General features: G+C 51.7%; 2 protein-coding genes across 2 annotated transcripts; both read left to right on the top strand.

The window, feature by feature from the left end:
- The first annotated feature begins 18,330 nt into the window (after nucleotides 1–18,330).
- LOC105913810 (probable protein S-acyltransferase 2) lies at nucleotides 18,331–19,673 on the top strand. Its single transcript, XM_012843735.1, has 3 exons — nucleotides 18,331–18,435; nucleotides 18,551–18,817; nucleotides 19,473–19,673. The coding sequence occupies exons 1-3, from the start codon at nucleotides 18,331–18,333 to the stop codon at nucleotides 19,671–19,673; spliced, it is 573 nt and encodes a 190-aa protein (XP_012699189.1).
- Nucleotides 19,674–21,168: 1,495 nt separating this feature from the next.
- Nucleotides 21,169–21,954, top strand: LOC101783175. The gene has a single exon (XM_004957784.3). The coding sequence runs from the start codon at nucleotides 21,266–21,268 to the stop codon at nucleotides 21,722–21,724; it is 459 nt and encodes a 152-aa protein (XP_004957841.1). The 5' UTR covers nucleotides 21,169–21,265; the 3' UTR covers nucleotides 21,725–21,954.
- The last annotated feature ends 2,391 nt before the right edge of the window (nucleotides 21,955–24,345 follow it).

Genomic DNA, 24,345 nt, shown 5'->3' with positions numbered 1-24,345 from the left:
GACAGTACCAACTCCACAACCGAAAGACACCAGTAGCAACTAATATGAGGGGATAGAAAGAAGAGTCTAAGCACTAACCAAGGAGGGCATTCACTGGACTTCATTGTTGCTACACCAGATATCTACCACATCAATAACCTATGCATACCAAGAAACAACATCAGATCGAGAATCATTGACCTAAACCACTGCTCATAGATCCAATCGAAACCCTAACCTAACCCCGTGCGACGACATTGCATAGGAGGGATGGGGGAGATCCATGATAGTACCTTGGATCCGTAGCGCGGTACCCCAATCTGTGCAGAGGATAATGGCGCCGCCGCCAGTAGAGACGAACGAGAGGTGGCGAGAGGAAGAAGAAATAAGCCGTCAGGTTCAGGGGCGAAGGGGCGTCGGGCAGGTAAAGGTTCAGCCTGTTCGCTTCAGCTTATCAGCCGGCTTATCAGCCACCGAACACTATTTTTCTCTCACAAGGAATCAACTGTTTCAGCTTTTCAGCCGACGGGCCAGTAATGTAATCTGTCTAGCTTACTCGTGGTCGATGGGACGACGAGAAAAACTGATCCCGGGATTGGAACATGAGGCGGCATACGGCCTTAGGACGCTGTCGTTCCTGATTAGTGCTGATCAGAGCTGCACGACAACTTATCTGGTCGGTGGCCAGCCATGACGTACGCGCCGTCATCCTGACAGGAACAGCAAGGAGCAGCGAGTAAATACTACATGCATGACTGTAGAATGTACTCACGATCCGTAGATGCGAAATTTCAGATTAATAATTATAGTGGTATGAACTGCGGCGTAGTGGTACTAATGGTGAGATTGCTACTACAATACGTACTGCACACCATGCAACGCCTGATGGCTACTTCGTCAATACTCTAAAGCTACTACCACTACGTCTATACATGCAACTGCGCCAATCAAGCTAGCTATAGCTAGATGAGGCCGCCCTAGCTAGGATCTTCAAGTTTTCTGTCTCGGCACCGGGAGGGGAGGAGGCTTCCCGGCCTGCGCCGCCGCCGGACGACGCGGCGGTGACCGCTGGCGGCGGCGTGTCCGCGATGATGATCTGGTCCCTCGCCACGCGCACGGTGGCGAAGGGGGTCCTCGCCGCCTCGCCGGGCGGGGACGCGCCCTCGTACACGACCTGCAGGTAGCGTCGAGACCACCACGGCGCGCACGAGCGTCGCGTGCACGACGGCCGGCCGCGCCGTGCCGCCGGTGCCCGCGCTCGCCTCCGCTGGCGCGCGGACGACGAGCACCCGCGTGCCGAACCTCGCGCCGCCTGCGCCGGCGACGACGCGCGCGCTCCTCGCGCCGCGGCACGGGTGGCGGCGGAGTTGCGCCACGGAGGGTGTTGTTGGCCCGCGGGCGGCCTCCGGAGGCGGCGTCGGACTTGGCGGCTGCCTCAGCGGCGAGCTTCTTGAGCCTCCGCATGTTGGCGCACGGGATCGTCATGGTGGGCATGGCGGCTACCGGCTAGGTATAGCAAGCTTCGAGTGACGGGGACCAGGAGTGCATGCAGTGCAGTGGCTCGAACAAGCGGGTGTGCCGTGCTGCACGGAGGCATCGGCGCCCAATGCGAGCTTATATAACTGGCCGGCGAGCGAGGGAGTATGTCGGTGGCTATAGCCAGAAGCCCAGACCTGTGTCTGTGTGTGTCTCAAAGCGGACGCACTTGGTCCACGACGACGGTTGTGAGGTAGTAGCGCAGGTGCACGTACTACATTCAATGCAGTGGCCGAAGAGACACACAAGGAAGCTTGGCAGCCAAGGGTAATGCATGGGGAGACCTGCTAGGCTGCTACGATAATACAACTACAAGCCTAGCTAGCCAGCAGACCTGCTAGCAGCAGCCTTCTGCCACATTGTCCTTGCCACAGAGTGGTGTAGTGCTCCGCAAGGAGTAGAACAGAGAGAGTGAGTCACCACAAAGATTAGCTTAGCAGTGTGCGGTGACGATGCCCACCGTAAGTCCATACCAGTCGAATTTCAGGAATCAGAAGCTAACTAGCTTGCCGCTCCAACGTCTCGTTTCCTAATTCCTACTCCCTTCGTCCTAAATTGCTATTCGTTTTGATTTTTCTAAATACAAAACTTCTGATATGTATCTAGGTGTATGTATGTCTAGATACGTAGTAAATGCTATATATCTAGAAAAGCCAAAACGAATAGTAATTTGGGACGGAGGGAGTAGGTAGGTAGGTGGAGTGGTGATTGTGACCGAGTCCAGTGGGTACGAGCTCCTTCTTGATGTGATCACAATTGAAGCTCTGGCAGCTAGAGTGGAATTGAACAATATCAATTTAGTCAACCTTCTTCAATCGTCGACAGGACACAGATCCAGTGTTGCGGGCTTATGGTAGGATTCAAATGCTTAGTAGATCCTTTACTTCTGTAACCTTTTCTGTTGTTAAGCGTGAGGCAAACTTGTTAGCACATTGTTGTGCAAAAACGCCCTCACCGAGGAGTCGCGTACCTGGGTTAGCGAGATTCCGGACTGGATTGTGAAAGCTACCAGGGATTCACTTTGTACGAACAATGCTTGTAATCTTGTGCCTGGTTTAGGCCGTAATCAACATGCAACCGTCGCCTGAGACAAAGGGCGACGTTTCTCCAAAAAAACGCCTTCAACTCTTCATAGGTTTCCTAGATCAATACCGTAGTACGTTTACACACTTAGTTTCAAACCCAGTCTTCTCCTTCTGTTTCTTTTCTGTTTTTCTCATGCGAGAATTTCCCTTTGAATTTTTACAGCTGGGGCACACAACATGAAAAGAGAGGCCGAGACCAGGAGGGTGGCTGGAGCCTGGAGGGCTGGCAGCCGTGAGGAAGAACGAGTGTACCATTACTTGGTAGCCAAGGAAGTTTACTTGCCATCCAAGGATCACTTAGGTTCTACACTTGGCATAGCTCCAGTAGTTCCAAGAATTTTTAGAGCATGGTATTTTTAGCTCCAAAATTTCATGAAGCTAGAGCCTAGAGGTGAACCATGAGTATTGAAATAGGCCATTTCGTTTCCATTTTAGACTAAAAATAAATATTCAAATGACTTTATTTTGATCTACAAACTTCAAATCTGGTGGTTGAGCTGGGAGAATTAGCCCTGTGAAACCAGGTTTTACTCAGTGAGTAGACTCTAGATATAAATAAAGGTCTCTCTTGACGCCCTCAAAGGTTGTAGCTAGCCGCTAGCCAAGAACAGTGAAGTAAACTGTTGTTGAACCTCACAACCTAAACTACGCGTGAGGTGCTAATATATCGGCACACGGTGTTTTATCATGAAGGTTGGTGCTAGATGTGTGGTTGTTGGAACGCTCATCCACGTACAATGAGAACGGATCATGAGGAGGAAGCATTGTCTACTTAGCATGAACAACTACTTCCTCTGTACCAAAGTGCACGAGTTGAGTCGGACTACTACAACTCTTTTCCATAGTAATGTGGAGAGTTAATGATTCATGATCTCTTACTCACATGATGCCCTAAGTAAATGAGGTAGAAATTTTGATTGCACACTACTAGCGTAGAATGCGATCTACCAACACGAGGCGTTGAGGCCTCCCTTGATGCTTGTCTCATGGTGGAGATGGAGACGGTTGCCAAAGAGCTGACTCCCCGTGAATTTTCGCTAGGCGCAGATGTAGGAAGCTTTGTTACAAAATTGATCTGGACCAACCACCTATAGTTAGATTAACTAAGAGACAATTGCCATACAAATATCTAAGTTAATTGCTACAATCAGCAGCAACCCTAAGTTGGAAGGATCCCTTATCTCTCCATGAACATCTAGGCGGTGAGGGGGGCTTGGGCCCCCTTGCTTCCACACTTGATCCGTGGGGCCATTACTTGGCTATCTATAGGTCTAGATGACGAACCAGAACTCCAAGATCAGGATGGCCTTGCTTGACTATTCGTAAAGCTGATTATAGCTAGTCCAGCGTGTGGAGTAGACATGAAGTGCTGTATTGCGGAGAGTGTGCTCTTCATTGAGACGCCATCTCTATCAATTCATACACTGGAAGCTAGCTGAATGGCACATAGATCATGTTTGGCCGGTTTGTGGTTTTCCTAAATTTTGAATTTGAAACTGTGTTGGTCACTCTTTTTTTTTTGACAATTTGGTCTACATCGAACTGTCCAGATTAGCTTCCAAATCATTTTCGTTTAAAGTGGAACATTTTTTTCTCTTTAGAGGAACATTTCGTTTCTTGAAGCGGAACATTGACCAAATTTGACAGTGAATATGCAAAAAAAAAATTGTCACATTGTATTGAGCAAATATCTATTAGAAAAACCCCGTCGCGCTCATCCATCTCTATTGGTAGGAAGAGAGATGCACATAAAATTCCGAGCGGCAGGGCATTATGAGAACGAGGGTCTTTCTTGTAAACGGAAAAACTCGCTCGTAAACCGGCCATTTCTGGGTACCAGGACCTTTTGTTTTGCAGGAATTCATTTTTTTTCTAGCACATATACGAGCTGCTGCCTATACTGCTCATCAGAGGGCCCTCCGTAACCAACAAAATCCTGCAAGAGATGCACCACTCATCTCAATATCTGATCCGGTGACAGTGGCATTGTAACATTAAGGGTCCTTTTGGCACGGTTTTGGCTCATGAAAAAATAACTCTGGCTCTGGCTCATCTGGAAAAACAATTTTTTTTTCTCTAGCTTATTTTATAGGAAAACGTTTGGCAAAACAGCTTCTCCTAGCTTTTTAGATCATAAATGAGATGTCAAATGTCCAAACTACCCTTATATTTCTTTTTTTTCTCTTTTCATTTTCTTTTTCTCTTCATTTTCCTTTCCTTTTTCTTTCCTTTTTTATTTCTCTTTTCCTTCTCCCGTTCTTTTTTTTCCCTCCCCTCTCCTTATCCGATCGGCTTCTTCCCTTCTTTTCTTTCCCCTCCTCTTCCCTTGTCCGAACGACACCCGCTCCTTTGCCCTAGCCCTCCTCCTCCGACCCTCCACCGCTACCCCGCCGGCCCCAGCTCCCTCCGCCACCACCCCGTCGCCCCTCTGCCACCACCCCGCCGGCCCTAGCTCCCTCCGCCACCGCCCCTCCACCCCAGCCCCCAGGTACAAGGACGAGAGCGCGTCACCGCCGCCACCCTCCAGGTACGAGGAGGAGGGGTACTTTGGGGCAGCATGTCCATGCATGGAACAGAAGCCGCGATGAGCTAGTTTTTTTTTTGGCTCTCGCACCATGTGACGGCTCATCTCAGCGCGATTTCGGGGGCTTCTCCCCTGGAGCCGTTTTCGCTCATGCCGTTTGGCACGGCTTCTTTAAAAGTCGCTTGAGAAGCTGCTCGATGAGCCGTGCCAAAGGACCTAACTCATCAGTAGTACACGACGCTGTGCACGCTAGCGGCGTGTACATGCATGATTGCGCCGAACTGCTTGTCCGGCAGCTAGATATGCCGTCGCTTGACGCTTCAGCTGGTCCCTGGCGACGCGCACGGTGGCGAAGGGGTCGTCGGCTCGTCACGCGGGAACCTGCCCTCGTAGACCACGTCGAGGTAGCCGCCGCCTGCGTCGGGGACGACGATGCAGGCGCTGAGCGTGAGCAGTAGCACGACGGGCCGCCGCCCCGAGAGGTGTGTAGCACTCTCGCGTCGCCGTCGTCGACGGGCGTGCGGACGAGCACCGGCCGGCGCGCCGACCCTCACGGCGGCAGGGTTTGCGTCCGCCACTGCCCGGGCCCCGAAGGTGGCCGGCGGCGGCACCGGGCGTGGAGGCGTCGGTGGCACCGGGCGTGGAGGCGTCGGTGGCGCGCCTGGACGACGCCCTCGCGCGTCGCACGATACAGCAGGGATTGGATTCATTTGTTGTAGTGGAAGTAACTCCTCGTGTGCATACTTGCTCTGCTGGAGCTAAAATGTACTCGATCGGATTCACGATACAGATGACGCGCTTCTGAATCCGAGTCCTCTCTCCCTCAAAAATAGGAAAAGAAAATGAAAAAGAAAAAACCGAGTCCGAGGTCGCGGTCAGACTCCGACGCTGACTTGGGGAGCTCGGCTATAACCTTCTCGTCGCCCCGCCCCATCTCACGTCCAGCTCAGAAACCACCCCGTCCTCCGCTTCCATTCGTTTCGTGTCCCTGAGCCCTAATCACCCCTTCTTGGCCTCTCTTCCTGATCCCCGGGCGGCCGCCATGCCCACCATGACGGTGCCGTCCGCCGCCATGCGCAGGCTGCGCCGCGAGGGGCTCGAGATCAGCCGCAGGAGGGCGGCCCTCGTGCCGACAGGAGGAGTCGCTGTCGCCAAGAAGCCCTCACCGCCGCCACAGCATACGTACGTTCTCGCTTTGCCGGCGCCGCTGCCGCGTTCCAACCCTGCGCCTTGTGCTGCCAGCTCGCGCTCGCACCGCACCGCCGCGCCGACTGCGGAGCCGGCGGAGGTCAGCAGCAGCAAATGCATCGGGAAGGGAGCACAAGTGCGCGTGCGCACGCGGGTCGGCACGGCGCGCAGCACGGGGCAGCCCATCGTGTTCTGGCTCCGCGCGGTCGTCGACTCCGCCGCCGACATGGACGGCTACCTCCACGTGACCTACAGCTACACCAACGGCAAGCTCCCACGCGTCGCGCGCGTCGCCCCGAGGGACATCATCAGGCTGCACGACGTGCCGACACCCGCGGCGGTGCTGCGTCCACCGGTTGTTCTTCAGCCGTCACCGGCGACCGCTCTGCGCGCCCGCCACGGCAGAATAAGGCTGCTCCCACCTCCACGGCCGACCGTCGCCGGGAAGAAGCTGCCGTTGCTCAAGAAGTTTGAGAAGGAGATGAAGAGCCGGTCCAAGACTATCACAGGCTGCTGGTAGCCTATAGCTAGTAGTACGGATTAACGCATTGAGATCATGCTGCATCTGCCTCCAGATGCTGCGTTTTGTTTCTGAATTGTAACCTTGTAGCACCAGGTGTCCACAGGACAACTCTCTTGTTGTATTTGTATAGATTTCAGTTTTTTGCAGGACTAAATTTGTCTTAGTTCGCACTGTATTACAGTATATCGAGTGTTTCCCTCTTGCGTTGCATGACAACTAAGGTCGTTTGGTTTCAGGGACTAAAGTTTAATCCTGTCATATCGATAGTAATTAGGAGTATTAGGAGTATTAAATATAGGTTAATTACAAATCCAATTGCATAAATCATGATTAATTCGCGAGACGAATCTATTAAGCTTAATTAGTTCATGATTTGACCATGTGTTGCTACAGTAAATATGTGTTAATCATGGATTAATTAGGCTTAATAGATTCGTCTCGCGAATTAACCATGGTTTATGCAATTAGTTTTATAATTAGTTCACGTTTAGTCCTTCTAATCAGTATCAAAACATCCGATGTGATCTGAACTAAAATTAATCCATGGATCCAAACACCCTTTAACATATACAAACTGTGCCTGCTACTTTGCATCGAGATCGTTTCGCCTTTTAAACGTCCACCAGCCCTTTTACCTTCTCCAAAATTTCAGAAACCTTCCATCTTCAAATGGAAAAGATAATGACAAATTGGATGTGTGCTTAAATCGGTACTACTATCTTCACAGGCAGAAAAGAAACAGATGAAGTTGCCTCGTTAACTCCGTGTCCCCCCCCCCCCCCCCCCCCAGATTAGAAAATGGAATAGCATCGGTGGCATGGTGACCTGAAGTTCGTACATAAACTGTTTCAGGCTCTGCTGCAAAACCTTCCAATTCATCTAATTTTCTGAGGCATTAAACCTCCATTCATACAGACCTACAAGTACTCGGATTGTCTACAAGAATTCTTCAGCCATAAAGTGCAATATGATACAAGCGCATAAGATTCAACATGGTTATACACACTAGAACATGGACTTTTTACATGTGCATGTGACTAGTTAATCAAAGCAAAGAACAGAACCGATCTTAGCAGATTTAAACTCAACCGGTGCATAAGTCCATCGCCCTTGCCTCCAGACCCGACCGCACAACCCTACTCGATGAGCTCTCAGGGATCTTTGCCGGCCTCCGCCGCCGCCTTGCCCGCCACCGCGCTGCCATCTGGGTTGCTGCCACTAGGGTTTCAAGAGGAAGAGGGAGAGGGAATTTGGGGAAAGAAAGAGGTTCGGGGCCGGTGTTTATTTTATCGAATAGCTGAGATGGGAGAGGGTCCACCGGTCGGACGCTAACGTGGTGCTGAATCGAACAAAACCAGGGTGGGAGAAAGTTTGAACTAGTTTGGTGAGCTCGGGAGGAAGCGTGTCATGTTTTGTAGATGGGGGATAAAAACAAACTTTATAATGCTCATTAGACATCGTAAATATTATTTTTTATAAATTTGATCAAACTTTAACTTCAGACAAAATAAGAATATCTTATACTTATGGGTGTATCGAGTTATTACGTCGTGCAGCCCATCAGGCCCAATTCCGGAGTCCAAGACCGCCGAAATGAGAGCTATTTCAGGTCCCACATTTTCAGCTGTACGGCACTTGGCAAGCTGCTCAGAACTGCAGATCATGAAGCTTGGCCTCTGCTCAAGCATTTCTCTGTTTTTTTACGGGTCACGGGGGACGAAGAGTCCCCGCCTGAATATGTATTACCACTGATACCGGCATGGCCGGGAATGGTTGCGCAGAGCGCTTACAGGATGTGTCCGAGAACAAGAAGAAAGAGGGGGGAGGGGCCTTCTATCGCCTTGTTTATATCAGTTCAAATTGTGGAACTGAGCCTGCGCGGCTGCACCAGCCTGGCGAATCAAACAGACATCATCCAAGCTTCAGATCAGAGAAAGAAAAATGATCTGCTATGGTGGCATCTTTCTTTCACACGCCAGAAGAAGAAGACCATGTAGCTGGAACTAGGTATGCTGATGGTGTAAGGGCCTGTAACAACTAAGTGAACTAGCTCGTCCTGCATTGCAATGAGCAATTTTTCATAATGCCGACATTATGATGACTGTCCATGCTGAAAAATCTCTAGGCATTTCTGGCCCAAACTTTGCAAGATACGGAGTAGTCTTCAGCTGAATTCAAAGTTTACCCCTTTTGGGGTCAGTTTCCTTCCAACGAGGAAGGTTGAAGTGTGATATTTTCAGCCGATTCTGTAGATTTCGAGATGTCGATGTTTACCTCTGCACTGCACAGCACCATCGGTTGCTGGGCGTACGTCTTGCCAGCGTGTGTGGTTGGTACCGGCCGCCAGGCTCATCGTCGACTCGTCGTCCGGTGGCTGATTCTGTTGGCGCCGGGCAAGAAGGGGAAGGGGATTCACGATGGCGACGAAGGCGCGCGGAGCATATGATTTCGTTTCCATTCCCTAGCTTCGGAATCGCAGAGACACACCCCTAGCTTCCATATCCTAGCCGGCCTGTCTGCGGCGAACGCGCGCTTGAGCTCAGGGCAGCCTGCCACGGCGAGGCACAGGGAGGCTTGGACGTGGCGGCGGCGAGCTCGATCCGGTATCCGTAGCGCGGCCTGGGCAGAGGCGGGCATTGGCGCGCGAGGGGATCTGGTGGATCTCGATGGAGGGGAGCGCGAGAAGCACGGGAGCGGGACTACCGGAGGTCAGCGGCGGCGGCGCGATCGATCCCGACGGCTGCCATGTCGCCGGCACTGAGCGTTTGCAAATGGCTCCCTGGTTTTGGATCGCGATCCAAATATTTGCATATAGACATGTAGCCCCCGGTAATTTACAAATAGACTCCTATTTTGTATCTGATTAATAATCGTGATCCGAATATATGCCCCCTACATATTACAAAGTACCCACTAATTTGGATCGCGATTAATTATCACGATCCTAATATTTTCAAATAAGCCCATTAACATTATAAAATTAATCGTGATTCGATTATTTACATAAATATCCCTGGTTCGAATCGGCTCCTCCTCCTGGCCGTCGCTGGCTGCCACCCACCGCTGCACGCTGCTCCAAGTCCATCCCGTCGCCTTACAGGAACCTTCACTCCTTAACTTCCCTCCCTCCATTCTATTCTCGGGCGGTGGCCATGTCTCCCCGTCCCCGTTGCTCACCCCTTCCATTGCCTCTCCGTGCCTCCCCTCACTACACTGCCACCGCTAGCCGCACTCGTCCGCAACCCGATTAAAGCTTCCATTTTTGCCGCTTCTCAGGCATGGATGCCACGCCGGATGAGTCCCCGAGGAAGGCGGACCCGGAGCTGTTCTCCCGTTCCGTCTTCCTCGACCTTCCCCCGACGCCCCGCGACGTCGACGACGAGGAGGACCTGGTGGCCTCCTCGGACGACCTCATGCTCCCCTTCATCTCACGCATGCTCATGGAGGATGACATGGACGACAAGTTCTTCTACCACTACCCCAACCACCCCGCGCTCCTCCAGGCCCAGCAGCCATACGCCCATATCCTCTCCGCCGCTGCCACCGCCACCGATTCCTTAACCACCAACAACAATAGGAGCAGCACCTGCACCCTCTCAGCGTCCTTAGACGACGCCCCGGCGTTTGCCAACGCCACCCAGCCCTACGAGCCGGTCGAGCTCTCCCAGCTGCTCCTGTCCTCGCCATTCCCCAACATGGGAGCGGGAATCGACGAGTTCACCGCTCACGATGTCGGCCAACTCGTCTTTCCCCAACAAGACGCCGCCAGCGTGAGATTCCCGAATGGTGGTAGCGGCACGGGCATCGAGAGTTCGGGGTTGTTGGGTGACGCGGAGGAGATAGCTACAATGACCACCTCCCCTCCTACCGGTGATGGGGAACACGGCGCCCCGGCCTCGACCTTCTTCAATGATCAGAACAGCATAGACATGAACATGCTCAACCAGGCATTCCTCATGGGCATGGAGGAGGCCAAAAGGTTCTTGCCCACGGATAACAACCTTGTCGTCGAGGCTCGAGGCAACAACCTGGCGGCGTGGCACGCTCTCTGTCAGCGCCGGGCGACAAAGGCAAAGGGATTTACGATGGAGATGAAGGCGGGCGGAGCAGAGGTGATTTCATTTCCTGAGGCTTGGATGTGGCGGCGGCGAGCTCGATCCAGTATCCGTAGCGCAACCTGGGCGGAGGCGGACGTTGCCGCGCGAGAGGATCTGGAGGATCTCGCCGCCGCCGGCGTGACTGCCATGTCTCCGGCACAGAGTATATTTTCATATAAACTCTGGTCAATAATCGCAATCCGTATATATACATTTAGCCCCTTAATCTTACAAATTACGCCCTATTTTAGATCGCGATCAATAATTGCGATCCGTATATATACATTTAGCCCCTTAAATCTTACAAATTATCCCCTATTTTGGATCACGATTAATATTTGCGATCCGAATATTCGCGATCCTAATTTGGTTGCCGGTGACGGCGGAAGAAGAACCGGCGGTGGACAAAGCAGCGCCGCGGGCGTCGGTGGGCGCCACATCGTGCAGCCTGACGTCGCTTGGGGCGACGCACGCGATGCGTGGGAGCTTGCCGTTGGTGTAGGTGTAGGTGACGTGGAGGTAGCCGTCCTCGTCGGCGGCGGAGTCGACGACCGCGCGGAGCCAGGACACGATGGGCTGCCCCGTGCTGCGTGCCACGCCGACCCGCGTGCGCACGCGCACTTGCGCTCCCTTGCCAATGCACATGCTCCTGGTGACCTCCACGGCGGCGTGGAGCGAGCGCGAGCTGGCAGCACAGGGAGGCGGCGGCGGCACGCGTTCCAGGCTGAGACGACGCGGCAGCGGCGCCGGCAAAGCGAGCACGTACGTATACGGTGGCGGCGGTGAGGGCTTCTTGGCGACAGCGACTCCTCCTGTCGGCGCGAGGGCCGCCCTCCTCCGGCTGATCTCGAGCCCCTCGCGGCGCAGCCTGCGCATGGCGGCGGACGGCACCGTCATGGTAGGCATGGCGGGCGTCCGGGGGATCAGGAAGAGAAGAAGGCGTGATTATGGCTCAGGGATGCGCACGGGAGAGAAGGAGCGCGAGTGGCTTCTGAACTTGACCGTGAGAACGAAGAGGGCGGGGGTCGCGGGGCGAAGGTTATAGCGGAGCTCTCCAACTCCAAGTCAACGACGGAGCTGACCGCGACCTCGGACTCGGAATCCGGAAAACGTCTGTTCTTTTCTTTCTTTTTTGAGAGGATTCGGGTTCAGATTTGCGGCGCTTTCGTACTCCCAACAATCAGCGGAAAACGAAAGCGAACGAAGGGGATAATGCTAAGTGTCGTCTGATAGGCGATTTCATGCATTGACACGTAATTTTGGAACAATTTAATAGGCAACACGTACGGTTGTCTTATAAGTTGTCCGATAGAGTTATATAATTCTTTAATTTGTGCATATAAATAAAGAAATATTATAAGTTGCATGACAATAATAACTCGTACCATGATTGTTGATTGTCTCGTAGTCCTACAATTTGGCTTATGATGCAGTTGTTTCGTGAAACAACGATCTCTTTCTCTCTCCTCGCTCTCTTTCCTCCACATCATCAAAAATCCTATAGCACTGCATGAGATGACATATGAAACTGCTGACGTGTAGCAGGGCTGTTTGGAATTCCGGTTTTGCATCCAAATACCAGTGCAAAATATCAGCCTAAAAAATTTCCAGACGGATCTCAAAAACCCGCTTGGATGGGCTGCAAAATAAATAGGTCTACACTGGTATTGGGTCCTTGCACCCGGAAAAAAATAATCATCTCCACAGGCGACACTTTCGGCGGAAGTCGGGTTTCCTCGTCCTCCGCTCGTCCGACTGCTTCACCCCGAAACCATGGCGTGCACTCATTTCCTCCATGGACCTGGTTCCGTCTCTTCCCCCTCCTCCCTGGCTCCCTCTACATGGATCTACATTTCCCTGCCTCAAATTGCACCACCAATGCAGCTACGGCCCCGATCCGTGCCGGTAGCCTCAGATCCACACCGCTGCTGGCATGCATCCACATCGAGCCCATGAAAAGGAGAAGGCTATGGCGTCAGTGTCAGAGCTTGTAGTATGCGTCACGAGTGAAGAGCCATTGCAGCGTGTAAGCAGTGTGGCTCGTCAGGCGATGCCGCAATGGCGACAACGACGAGGTCGCCGAGCATCCTGTGCAGCCACTGCTGGCGAGGCCGCATAGGTACAGCGAGCATATCAGGCTGCCGATCTCATGTCAATGCCGGTGGCTAGTGCGTCCAGCAGCGAGCCAGCGTTGAAAGCTTCGGTGCGTCGTCGTCCTCCAGCGAGCGGCGGCCTTCTTTGCCTTTGTTTTCTCTTTTCCCCCTTTTGCAGTTCAATTTTTCTTCCCTGGCACACAATCATATTCAACAAGTAGCAGCAGACAATGGTACGCGAATTTCTAGCGGCAGCAGCAATGGAGAATCACACGATCCTTGCAATGTTGTTGATTTTTCCTTGTGCCCAGATCTATTTTGCTTGTGCTGACCATTTCAATTCAGAAGCATATCAGATGCTGAGCTGCAGAGTTTGTTTCTATCCAAACAGCAAATTACACGCGGGAATAGATACAAGGGATTTCTAGTGCACATCGAATTAAAAATGTTTAATATCACGTTTGTAAAATTTTGCCAAGTCGCCAAACAGGCCCTAAACGGGCTCAACAATCCGAACAAACCGGCATGTTTCACACAATCCGTCTGCACTTATAAGCCGGCTGAAAAATTAAAACGGCTGATTTGTTGTGAGAGAAAAATACTGTTCGGTGACTGATAAGCCAACTGATAAGCTGAAGCGACTAATTTGTGCATAAAGTCCTACCATGAAATGGCCTGCACAACTTGAGTAATCTGCGACCATAAGTTTTTTTTTAAGGTCAACGAGGGGGAGAGCATCCCCACCTGATTTTCATTGGAGCTTTTTAGCGAGCCAAATGTTGTTTTACACAGAGTTTTGATATGCGCTAGAGGAGAGGAAAGGGAGGGGGGCAGAGTTTTCTGCGACCATAAGTTGACCCATGACTTTTTAAAGTGTTATATAATTTTTACTGGACTCTCACGCCTAAAATTGAAGGAAATATCATTCTAACCGTATGGTTTGTGCACACATTTTTTTTCTTACAAGGACCATTCTAACCGTATGGCTTGTGCACACGTTTTTTTCCTTACAAGGACCACAGTGAGCTCGATACGCTGAGAAGAGGGAGAAACCGTTCTTTCTTGAAATTGCTACCCTTCCATTATTTTCCTTCAAATATATATACAGAGGAGAGAACAAAGGAGCAATAAACTCAAATCAAGAAACGCGCGCACAACACACACACACAACGGATTTGTATTTTTAAATAGCTTTTCATTAAATAAACTAGTCTTATTTTTTCTTATTTCAGTTTGTATCAAACAGACAGATGAGCATCTACAACATACAAAGGATTTCTAATATAATCCCAAATTCCTAATCCCACCCACCATGATTGGAATGGATAGTAAAGGAAGGCGACGGCGGGAAATCCAGCATGGCCACCCCAATCTCACACACCACCTCTCTTGTGTGCCTCCACCGCCGCCATTTCCCGTACTAACCATCACCGTCCTCCATCTTAGGCACCGCACCACCGGATCCATTCAGTGGCGTTAGCCCAAGGGGCTGCCCCCCCCCCCCCCCCCCCCCCCACCCCCAACACACACACACACACAAAAAGGATTGAGCAAACATGTAGCATGTAGTTAGCATCAATATTAGTATCCTAAGCACACAAACCAGTGATTACCTGAACGATTATTGGTTACATACTGCTCTATTTGTGGACTTGTGGTAGGTAAGCATACATGCAGTGGTATATTCTAATCACAATATATTGTCTTATATTAATACAATATATTTGAACTATTTTTTTTCAAACTTGCGTTATCGCACACTCAATTGGAGATATAAACAGACGGCCATAGAGGAAAATGAAAATGCTAGCTAACAAAAAATGAAAGAAAAAGGAGTAGGTGCTCATGCTCTACTAAAATTACCATTCATGGTTCTGTGCACACGATACAAATATATGTAGTTTATTAAATTAAACTTAAACTGAAATCAGGCACTCATATGTTGTTTACATGATCCCGTGCCAAAAACCCTCCCTACACCACTACCACTATCCATGCTCACCGCTTATTACCCCATCTCTTGACTAGCCTCGAAGTTGGGAGCTCCCCAACCCAAAGCCCTAACCTTGCTACAACTACAAGCCTGCAGCTACAGAACACGGTGCACGGATCAATGGCTTCCCAAGCTAGCTAGTACCGGCTCCGCTTGCATCTCGCGTCCTCCAGGCTCCTCTGCCGTTCAGCGCCCCGGAGTGACGTCGCCGATCCTCCAGCCTCTCTCTTGCTCGGACGCGCTGGGGCCGGCACGGTGGTGGAGGCGGCGCCCGACGCCAGCGGCTTTTTAGCGGCGGCCGGAGTGCTCACGACGAGCTGGTCCCACGTAATGCGCACGGTGGACGAGGGGTCGTGCGGCGGGAACTCGCCGTCGAAGACGACATCGAGGTAGCCGTCGTCCCCGTCCTCCTCCGCGGTGGAGTGTACGGAGACCACCACGGCGCCGAGCGTGATGACGACGTGCTGCCCCGCGAGCGAATGCGTCACGGGCGTGCGGACGAGCACCCGGTCGCCGACCGCCGCGGCTGCCGCGTTCCCGCCGCCGTCCGCGGCGGGGGCGGCCGGCGGAGCGCTAGGAGGCGCCGGCGGCGGATCACGAACAGCGCGGCCGGATGCTGGCTGCGCGGTGGCGCTGCCGCGGCGCTTGATGCCGGACGACGAGTTGGAGGAGGCATGAGCCGGCGCCGCCGCCGACCGGATGACGCGCCCCTGGTCGCGGCCGTTGCCGCCGCCTCCTGCGGTGGTGTGGCGCTTGCCGGACGAAGGCGAGGCCTGGAGGACGCGCCCCGGTCCGCCACGGGCGCCGCCGCCGCTGTCTCCCGCGGGACGACGGAGCACGGGCGCCGGCGCTGCGGCCTGCGGGGCCCTGGCGGCGGCGGCGGCCTGCTTCAACCTGCGCATGGTGGGGGACGGGATCGTCATGGTCCGCATGGTGGCTGGCTGGCAGCGAACGCGAGCAGAAACGTTTCGGGTTTTCGGCAGTAGCGCTGGACGCTAGCAAACACACTGCATACGACACTACCGCGCGCTCCCTCCCTCACTTATAGCCGGTGTGGTAATTAAGCAGTGGAGTAATTTGACGGATGGAGGGCTGGAGGGCAGTAAATTAAATGCACTCACTAAAATACTCCAACAAGAATAATGCACGCCATTCTAAAAAAATCGGAAAATAAATTCCGTGCAGCCCCGCGCCCGATGATTACCGCGTGGACAGCCTAAGGATCGGACGCAAGCCACGGCAGCTCGCGTCCAGCAGAGAGAGAGAGAGAGAGAGAGAGAGCAGAAGAAGCGTGCCAAGATTGAAGACTGAACCGATTACCACACACTCACCTGGCTTACCTGGCACTGCCACGCAGTGGTTTATTCACAGTAGCTCACTAAGGCTATCCGCACCGTGGCTCGTCAAAATCGCCTGGACGCCAAATCTGACGATCGAACCGCTGCACGGTAGCACGGTAAATGCCCCTCTATCCCCTAGGTCGCTACGGGCCGGAGACCTCCAGACGTAGTGGACACGGATGTGTTAGGTGGAAGGCGTGGGACCCGCGACTGATGGCGGGGAAGAGGGGCCGCGGCCGCCGGTAGGGAGGAGGAGGCTGGGCTGCCGCGTGCGGATCTGGCGCGTAGAGGACGGGGAGCCGTCGGCCGCCAGGAGGCTGCGCCCCGTGCCTCGACCCCGTCGCCGCCGGCCTCGACGCCGCCGGCCGCCGGATCTGGGAGCCACGGCTGCTGGCGGGGAGGAGGAGGCCGGGTCGCCGCGCGCAGATCTGGCGCAGAGGACGGGGAGCCGTCGACCGCCGGCGGGGAGGAGAGGGCTGGGCCGCCGCGCGCAGATCTGGCGCAGAGGATGGGGAGCCGCCGGCCGTCGGGAAGGAGGAGAAGGGAGGGAGGCGATGCGGGGGTGCGGAGGAGGGGAGGAAGGAGATGGGTGATGGAGATTGGGATAGAGGTGGGGCGACGGTGGAGACAAACTTTTACCGATTAGTAAAATCTGATCTGATAGGTGGACCATGCCCCATTAGAGATCCGTTTAAGGTCTGACGGTGCGGATAGCCTAACCGGTTTTCACCACCACGCGTGACCTGTCTCGCCACCCTGTCCACAATGAACTGTTATCGTCTTGCTGTTCTACCCCGCAATCACCCAACCTTTTACCTCAGGCATCTTTGAATCTTAACAGTGGCCTGCTAGTTTGTTGTTGGGCATCCCGAAGGAGGCTGGACATGGTGAGGAAGGAAAGTACCAATTAGTTACACTTCATCTCAACAACACATAATATTGCCAAAAAAATGTGGTTAAAATTTAATTGTGCATATGTGTGTTGCTAAATGAAGTTGATCGGACGCATGCTATACATATTTTCCTAGTTCATGTTACACAATGGACGGTCGAAATCTCGAAGACAAGGTTAACCGTACAAGAAGTTCTTTTTCTCCGTTGCAAAAGTTTTTGGAAACTTAAATTTTGCATCCAGATAGATAGTTTCCTGTTTTTTTTGTTAAATTTTTCATGCAGCAATTTAAGTGCTGCTATCGTATAACAGGAATGGGATCCTCCGCCACTGCATCTACGTCGTTCGTTGTGATCCTACGGCGGCCACGCAAAAGTCATCTTGCAGGAACCGATGGACACAGTCGCTGGGCCAGTCATCCCATACGGCGTCCACCCGGGCTTTCGATGGGCCGGAAACGCACCTGGGCCAAGCTCAATCTTTACTCTCTCGCGCGCGCGGCGGTTGCCCCGCTTACTTTCCCCTCTTTCGCCAACATACTGACTACTGAGATCAAGAACAGACTGGCCATGGAGCGCTCCGCTGATCAAGAACGGCAGATGCAAGAACAACAACACCACGGACACCGGAGGAGCGCAGGAACCGGAGGCCTCAACGGTTCTTCGTCCTCTGCGACGCGCAGTCCGATGAGGAGTGCTTGCGGCATGCTCCGATCCCTGCTGCCGTCATCCGGTTTCAGCCGCGGCCCGCCGCTTTCGCCGTCGCCGCCGGCGAGGGTGCACCAAGTGTGGCCTGGAAACAACGTACGCATGTTCTTATTCTCTGTAGATCTTTCTATATCTCCTTGCTTTCACTGCGAATCGAAATTCAGGAACGACGCCGACAGTCCAGTCTGAGTCAGGTGTATGCCACTGCAGTAGTGCAGTATAGCAGTTTCAGTGTCTGTAGACAGACGGCAATGTCCGGTTCACATTCAGAACTCGACTGTATGCTCGATTAATTCGAGGATATTTTCAGGTGTTTTTCTTGGATGGCCGCGTGATCTGCAGCCCCGACCCGCGGGGCCTGATCCTGTCAGCCATGGCCCTTCTCCTTTCAGAATGGATTTTCTTGGACGACGTCGTCGATCGGTCGTCGGCGCACGGGATCCTCGTCTCAGCATCCTCCCTGATCCTATTGGCAACCGTCAGTATATGACCACAACGGACAGCTCACACTTTGTCAATTAGTAGCGCTTGATGTGGATTATTACAGTCATCACAAACAATTTAATCACCAGCGATTCCATGCTTGTTCATAGGCGACTGTAAGTTTGCTACTGGCTGCAACAAGCGACCCCGGAATCATACCAAGAAACCCGGTGTCACCGTCTGAAGAAGATGGAACAGGTGCTGCCAGAAGTGCTCCGAGCCGGTTCATCGTCGTCAACGGTGTCGAGATGAGGCTGAACTTTTGCCGGGCCTGCAAGATCAACCGCCCTCCGAGAAGCTCCCACTGCGCCGTCTGCGACAACTGCGTCGACAAGTTTGATCACCACTGCCCCTTGATAAGCCGGTGCATAGGACTGGTATGATCGTTGCTGCTGTGTGCTGTCGCAACAGCTTATCACGTCGCTTGCAAATCTCGGCGTTGTTGTGCTAAAAAAAAAAATCCTTGCTTCTGCAGAGAAACTACAGATCTTACTTGCTGTTGTTGTGCTCGGCGTTGGCGTTCTACACGTTCATGTTGACGTTCTCAGTGATGAGAATTAAGGCCAAGATGGATAGTACCCATGCAGGAGTCTTCAGTATGGTCAGAACTTTGCCTGAACCGTTCGTTCTCGCAGCATTCAGCTTCATGGCTATCTGCGTCCTTGCGTGCCTTCTGGCCTTCCATGCATTCCTCCTAGCCAAGAACACGGTACACAGCCTATTACTTATCAGTAATAATGGTACATTCTGCATAGTGCCGCCATTTGTCCAACAATATGCTTTTGATGAGATTCAGAACTAACTTTTTTTTCAAAGATTAGATATACAGAACTAATGATGCTTATTGCTCATACACATGGTTCCACTCTGAATCCGTTTAGAGATGTAATCATTCAGCACCAGATACAACTCTAAGCGTCATTATTCTTCATATTTTCCTACGGTTGCTATAATCATTGAACAGGCCTACTATTTTTTCCCTTTTACGAGTAATGGAGCCAATGAGTTGCCCTTAATTTTGTGGTTATGCAGACGAGCCATGAGATGGAGAAAGGAAGGTATCGCAGCTCGCCCAATCCTTACGACAAGGGAGCTCTGGCAAACATCAGGGAGTGCCTGTTTGAGAAGCTGCCGCCTCCTAGAATCGACTTCAGAGCCGCGGCCGAGCCAAACCTGGGTCAGGCCGCCGGCGGCGAGAGCGAGGACGGCGAGCTCTCCCACTCCTTCAGCTGAAGCCGGCGGGATAGCAACGCAGGATCGCTGCTAGGAGCTAACGATCACTCTTGAGAAACTGGTAGAAAGGCTGTAATTGTTGCTAGTTTGGGAGAACTTGACGAACCATGGATCTTTTCTTTTTTATATGGTATAAAAGACCTAGAACATAAGTGGTTGTCTTTTGATGGCGTTTTTAACCAAAATTTCTCCTCCTCTGCTAAACACCTGCCAAACTCGCCGAGACGACGCAACGATGTGACCTGACAGCATCAGAGCTCTACCCTACATCCAGGAAGGAACGAAGGCGCTCACCAAGAGCCTGAAGTTTGCATTGCATTGCACTGAGAACGAAGTACCAGCTGGTAGTACACACACGTGTAGCCTCGGCGCCAGATAAATCCACGGCTTGATCTCAAATCAACTCACGGCTGGCCGGCCGCGCTCCCCCTCTGGCCTGGCACTGCCAGCGCCATAGCTCACATCGATCACGTCGGATCGGTGGCGCGTAGCGAGCGCCTCTCTCCATCAAAAGAATACAGGCTTTCGATCGCGTTCCGGCCGGCATGTCGGGTTCCCGCAGGCAGGGCATCTGGGGGCCGGGCGCGGCATCGATCTGCAGCAATGGCAGGCGAATCTGAACCTCCCGGCCGGCGCCTCGCCTCGAGCAGCCTGCCGCCCAATCGCCGGCGCCCGCCTCGCCCGTCTCGTCACCTTCGTTCCTTATCCATCCACTTGTGTGCATTGCTGTCCTGCTGCTGCCGCTACTTTTGTTTGGCTACTGTCTACGTGCTGATACATACTGGTATATGTGCCTATACATACTCTGCCTAGCTGGAAAGAGCTAGAGGACCCTTTCATGCAAATGGAAAATGCACATGTGGATATGCATCCATGTGTGTGATGGTCATGGTGATACGATGGGTTTGGTCAGATGGAGCAATGCTTCCACTGCTACTTCTAGTGAGGAATAGCTGGCTATTGCTCTTTCATCTTAAAAAAGGCGAGATGCCATTATGCGCAGAAGCTTGTCCCTGTGGCTACAAGGCTTATCTTGGCCATTCATTTCGTATTGAGATTTGTGCTAGCTGCAAGAAGTAACCATAGGTAGAATTCGCGAAGTGGTCGAGATAAGTCATACGGTCACATGTGGGTGCGGAGGTACGTACCTTTCCTCATTTCAAATCAGAATTGTACCATTTGTTGTAAAATAATTATGAGAGATTTGCATGTTCCAAACACTATTGATCCACAAATCTACCAACGATGTTGCCATATATCAAACTCGCCGGTTCACAGGTACGGCGTTGTTAACACATGCCTTGCCAAAACGCAGCAAGGCATTCAAAATCGATGGCGATCGAAGGAGGGCGAGACCACCCGTGGGTCTGCCGGTCGGTGCGCGGCCACCGCAACCTTGTCCCCGTGCGCCGCACCCCCGTGGTGGGCCCTGTCACCCTCGCCTGTGACAAATATACGTGCCGGGCAGCGCCGCCTGCTCGCGTCGCCAGTTGCCACCTCCAAGCCAACACACAGTCACACACCACCCCTCTCTTCTTCTCTCCTGTGTTTCCATAGCCACCTAGTAGCGTAGTAGTGTGCGTGCGAGGTCTATGGCCGGAGTGCGGGAAGAAGAGTTCGACGAGGGAGATGTATGGGACGTGCTGCTGGGCGATCACCATCAGGGCAGCAGCGCGGCGGCGGAGGCGGAGGCGCTCGTGGCGACTCCGCCGAGGAATAGGAGGGTCAGCGGCGGCGGGAAGGACAAGAAGAAGGGCGCCGCCGCGGCCGAGAGAGACGGCGTGGTGGTGAGCGGCTGCAGGCCCGGCAAGCCGAGGTCGTCGGCGCCGGTGGCCATCCCGGCGGCCGGCAGCCGCGGCGGCGGCGAGGAGGAGGAGGAGGACGGGGCGGAGATGCTGCTGCTGCCGCCGCACGAGTGGCTGGCGAGGAAGATGGAGCGGATGGGCGTGGCATCGCCGCCGGACCAGGCGTGCAGGGGCCGGAGCAAGGGCCGGGAGCTCACCAAGGTCAGGGACGCCGTGCTCCCCAAGACCGCCTTCTCCGACCAGTAGTTTAATTAATCTACAAGGAGAAGCCTATGCCTGCATGCACACTTCAAGCAAATGGAACAATGCATGTTCTTCATTGCTCGAAGCATGCAAATTTAAATTCCTAAGCTAGCTTATTGACATGCATGCTCGACCATTATATTAGCTAGTTATAATAAGGGGGTGTTTGGAAGGAGGAGGCTAAACTTTAGCCCTGTCACATCGGATGTTCGGATACTAATTAGGAGGACTAAACATAAGCTAATTACAAAACTAATTGCAGAACCCCTAGGCTAAATCGCGAGACGAATCTATTGAGCCTAATTAATCCATCATTAGTGAATGGTTACTGTAGCACCACATTGTCAAATCATGCACTAATTAGGCTTAATAGATTCGTCTCGCGATTTAGCCTAGGGGTTGTGTAATTAGTTTTGTAATTAATCTAGGTTTAATACTCCTACTTAGTGTCCAAACATTCGATGTGACGGGGGCTAAAATTTAGCCCCCTCCTTCCAAACACCCCCTAAGAGGTAGAGCTTCGTTTTGGGGAGTGTAGCAACAAGTGTGTGTAGAGTAATTAGGGTTGTGAGGTTGCCTTAAGTAGGAGTGGAAATGTCATCAGTAATTCAGTAATGCATGTACTATTTGTTTAGCTAAGCTGTTGCAAGGATCTAAAGATCATCACGCATTGGGTTTTTGATGTAACATGAACCTTGGTGATGTGCCTGGCAGCTAGCTGCTGAGCTGTTCCTTTTGGTCCCATGAATGTAAACACCTATGACGTGTGCTATAGACTAGTTTGTACTTTGTAGGCTCCATGCCATGCATTGCAGCCACTGGCACAGTGAGCCACATGCCTTGTCTGATCCGCGTTCTCAATCATCTGATCTTATCTGGTCCACGCACTGCTGGCCTGAGGGCATCTCCTCTTATTCTTTTTGCTTGGCTTTTTGCAAGTTTTTTTTAGATGATAGAAGGTTAGAAACTGTTCTTGCCCTTCGATCTGATCAGATGTCAGAATTCACTTAGCCTTTATGCTCCATTGTTTTTTTTCGAAAAAACGGGGCAAATGAGCAACAAGATTTAATCAGACCAGTCTCAGTGGAGTATCATTAAGAATTTTATGGGCGTTAAATCTTATGCCACAACAGTTTTGATGACTTGGCAAGCTAATTATGAAGAGAGAGGGGAGGGGAGTTTCATCCCCATAAAATCCAATTGCCACAGTTACCAAATCTCATGAAACACAATGAAACTAAACACAATGAAACTTGCACAGAGAATGTTCTTGATTTCATCGCATGACAAATTTGATCATACTACCATACAAGAATTAATGTGTCAGACTGTATATGAAATTGCGTCAATGAAACTGTGCATGGAGAATGGCAGTTTCATCTCAATAAAAAGCTGATATGGCAGTTTTGGTAACAGTGTAATGAAATAATGCACTGAGATTGCCCTCACAATGCACACTCGAGAGAAGGCTGATGATGGCTGCATGCCTCGTAAATGCGACGGTAAAGCTTTGGGAGATCAATTTTGCCTTTCGGAAAAAAAGTTCCTTATTTATTTAAAGTTGGAGATGTGAGGCAAAACGCAGCGAGATTGGAGCACGTTGGAAAGAGGTCCATTGCGAGATGATAGTGGACCCTTAGATCAACAAATCTTGCACGGAGGGGAGTTCGTGTGCAGAAGCGAGATTGGCCTGTCCTGTATAGCAGGGGAAAGCTTTAGGCCGTGCAATGGTGTAAACCTCCTTTTCTTTGTTGTTTGCAGGCACTCCCTGCTTTCATGTTATCTTTTTTTCCTCCTGCTTAACGAAATACGTGAAGTAAAAGACAACACTGTAAGAGAAATTAACAGGTACTTCCTCCATCCTAAATTTCTATTCGTTTTAACTTTTCTTGATACATAGCGGGAGTAGTTGTTTTTAAATACTTTTAAATCCTATAATGTACTTGTAAAAGCAGACAGAAGGAGTATTGATATTGGCACTAGAGATCTGGGGATTATGTAAGGGGTATTTTGGATCTCGATTTCCTCTGTACATAATCCCCTGCAGTTATTTTATTGATTGACTGTAGCCCACTACACGCGATGATGGCTCCGGAAAAAGAAAGGAAAAAGAAACGAAATTTCTATACATCACCCGGGTATTTTTCTGTCTCTTTCTCACTCGGTTTTGCGTGGTTGAGATCGTTCCAAGATTCATTTTTGGCACATAGGTAATCGGTTATTGTTTCATGGGCTGTGTGTTGTTAGTTCTTAGAGCAACTTTAAGAGACTGCTAATCCTACCATAATATTTTTTTAGAAAAAAGAGAAAAAATAAACTTCAACAATCCATCTAAACCTTCCTCAATTTTTTTAGAAACGCTAAAAAATAGCCTACCACCGCGTATATTTTAACGTTGTCATTCCTCCCCCAATCCTGATTCCCGCACGCTCGCGCGTCCCTTCCAATGGGTCTAATACGATGACGTGACCTATTTTAAAATATTGGGAGCTATTTATTAACGATCTGCTGTGGATTGATATATTTTTGTGGGAATTTTTTTTGAGAATCCTCGCTACATAGTTTGGGAAAAAATTTTGAAGTGCTCCTCGAGTTGCTCTAGCCCATTGAGGAGTTGTCCGCCC

This window comes from Setaria italica, chromosome II (genome assembly GCF_000263155.2).
Source record: "Setaria italica strain Yugu1 chromosome II, Setaria_italica_v2.0, whole genome shotgun sequence".
In the NCBI taxonomy this organism is placed as follows: Eukaryota; Viridiplantae; Streptophyta; class Magnoliopsida; order Poales; family Poaceae; genus Setaria; species Setaria italica.
This window is presented reverse-complemented; position numbering and strand designations above follow the sequence as displayed.

What these genes read in the sequence shown, in the direction of transcription:
- LOC101783175 (XM_004957784.3), top strand. Translation starts at nt 21,266, where the DNA reads ATGGCCGGAGTGCGGGAAGAAGAGTTCGACGAGGGAGATGTATGGGAC.
- LOC105913810 (XM_012843735.1), top strand. Translation starts at nt 18,331, where the DNA reads ATGGCCCTTCTCCTTTCAGAATGGATTTTCTTGGACGACGTCGTCGAT. An exon ending in CCCTGATCCTATTGGCAACC is followed by an intron (nt 18,436 to 18,550) that starts GTCAGTATATGA and finishes GCTTGTTCATAG; the next exon opens with GCGACTGTAAGTTTGCTACT. An exon ending in TAAGCCGGTGCATAGGACTG is followed by an intron (nt 18,818 to 19,472) that starts GTATGATCGTTG and finishes GTGGTTATGCAG; the next exon opens with ACGAGCCATGAGATGGAGAA.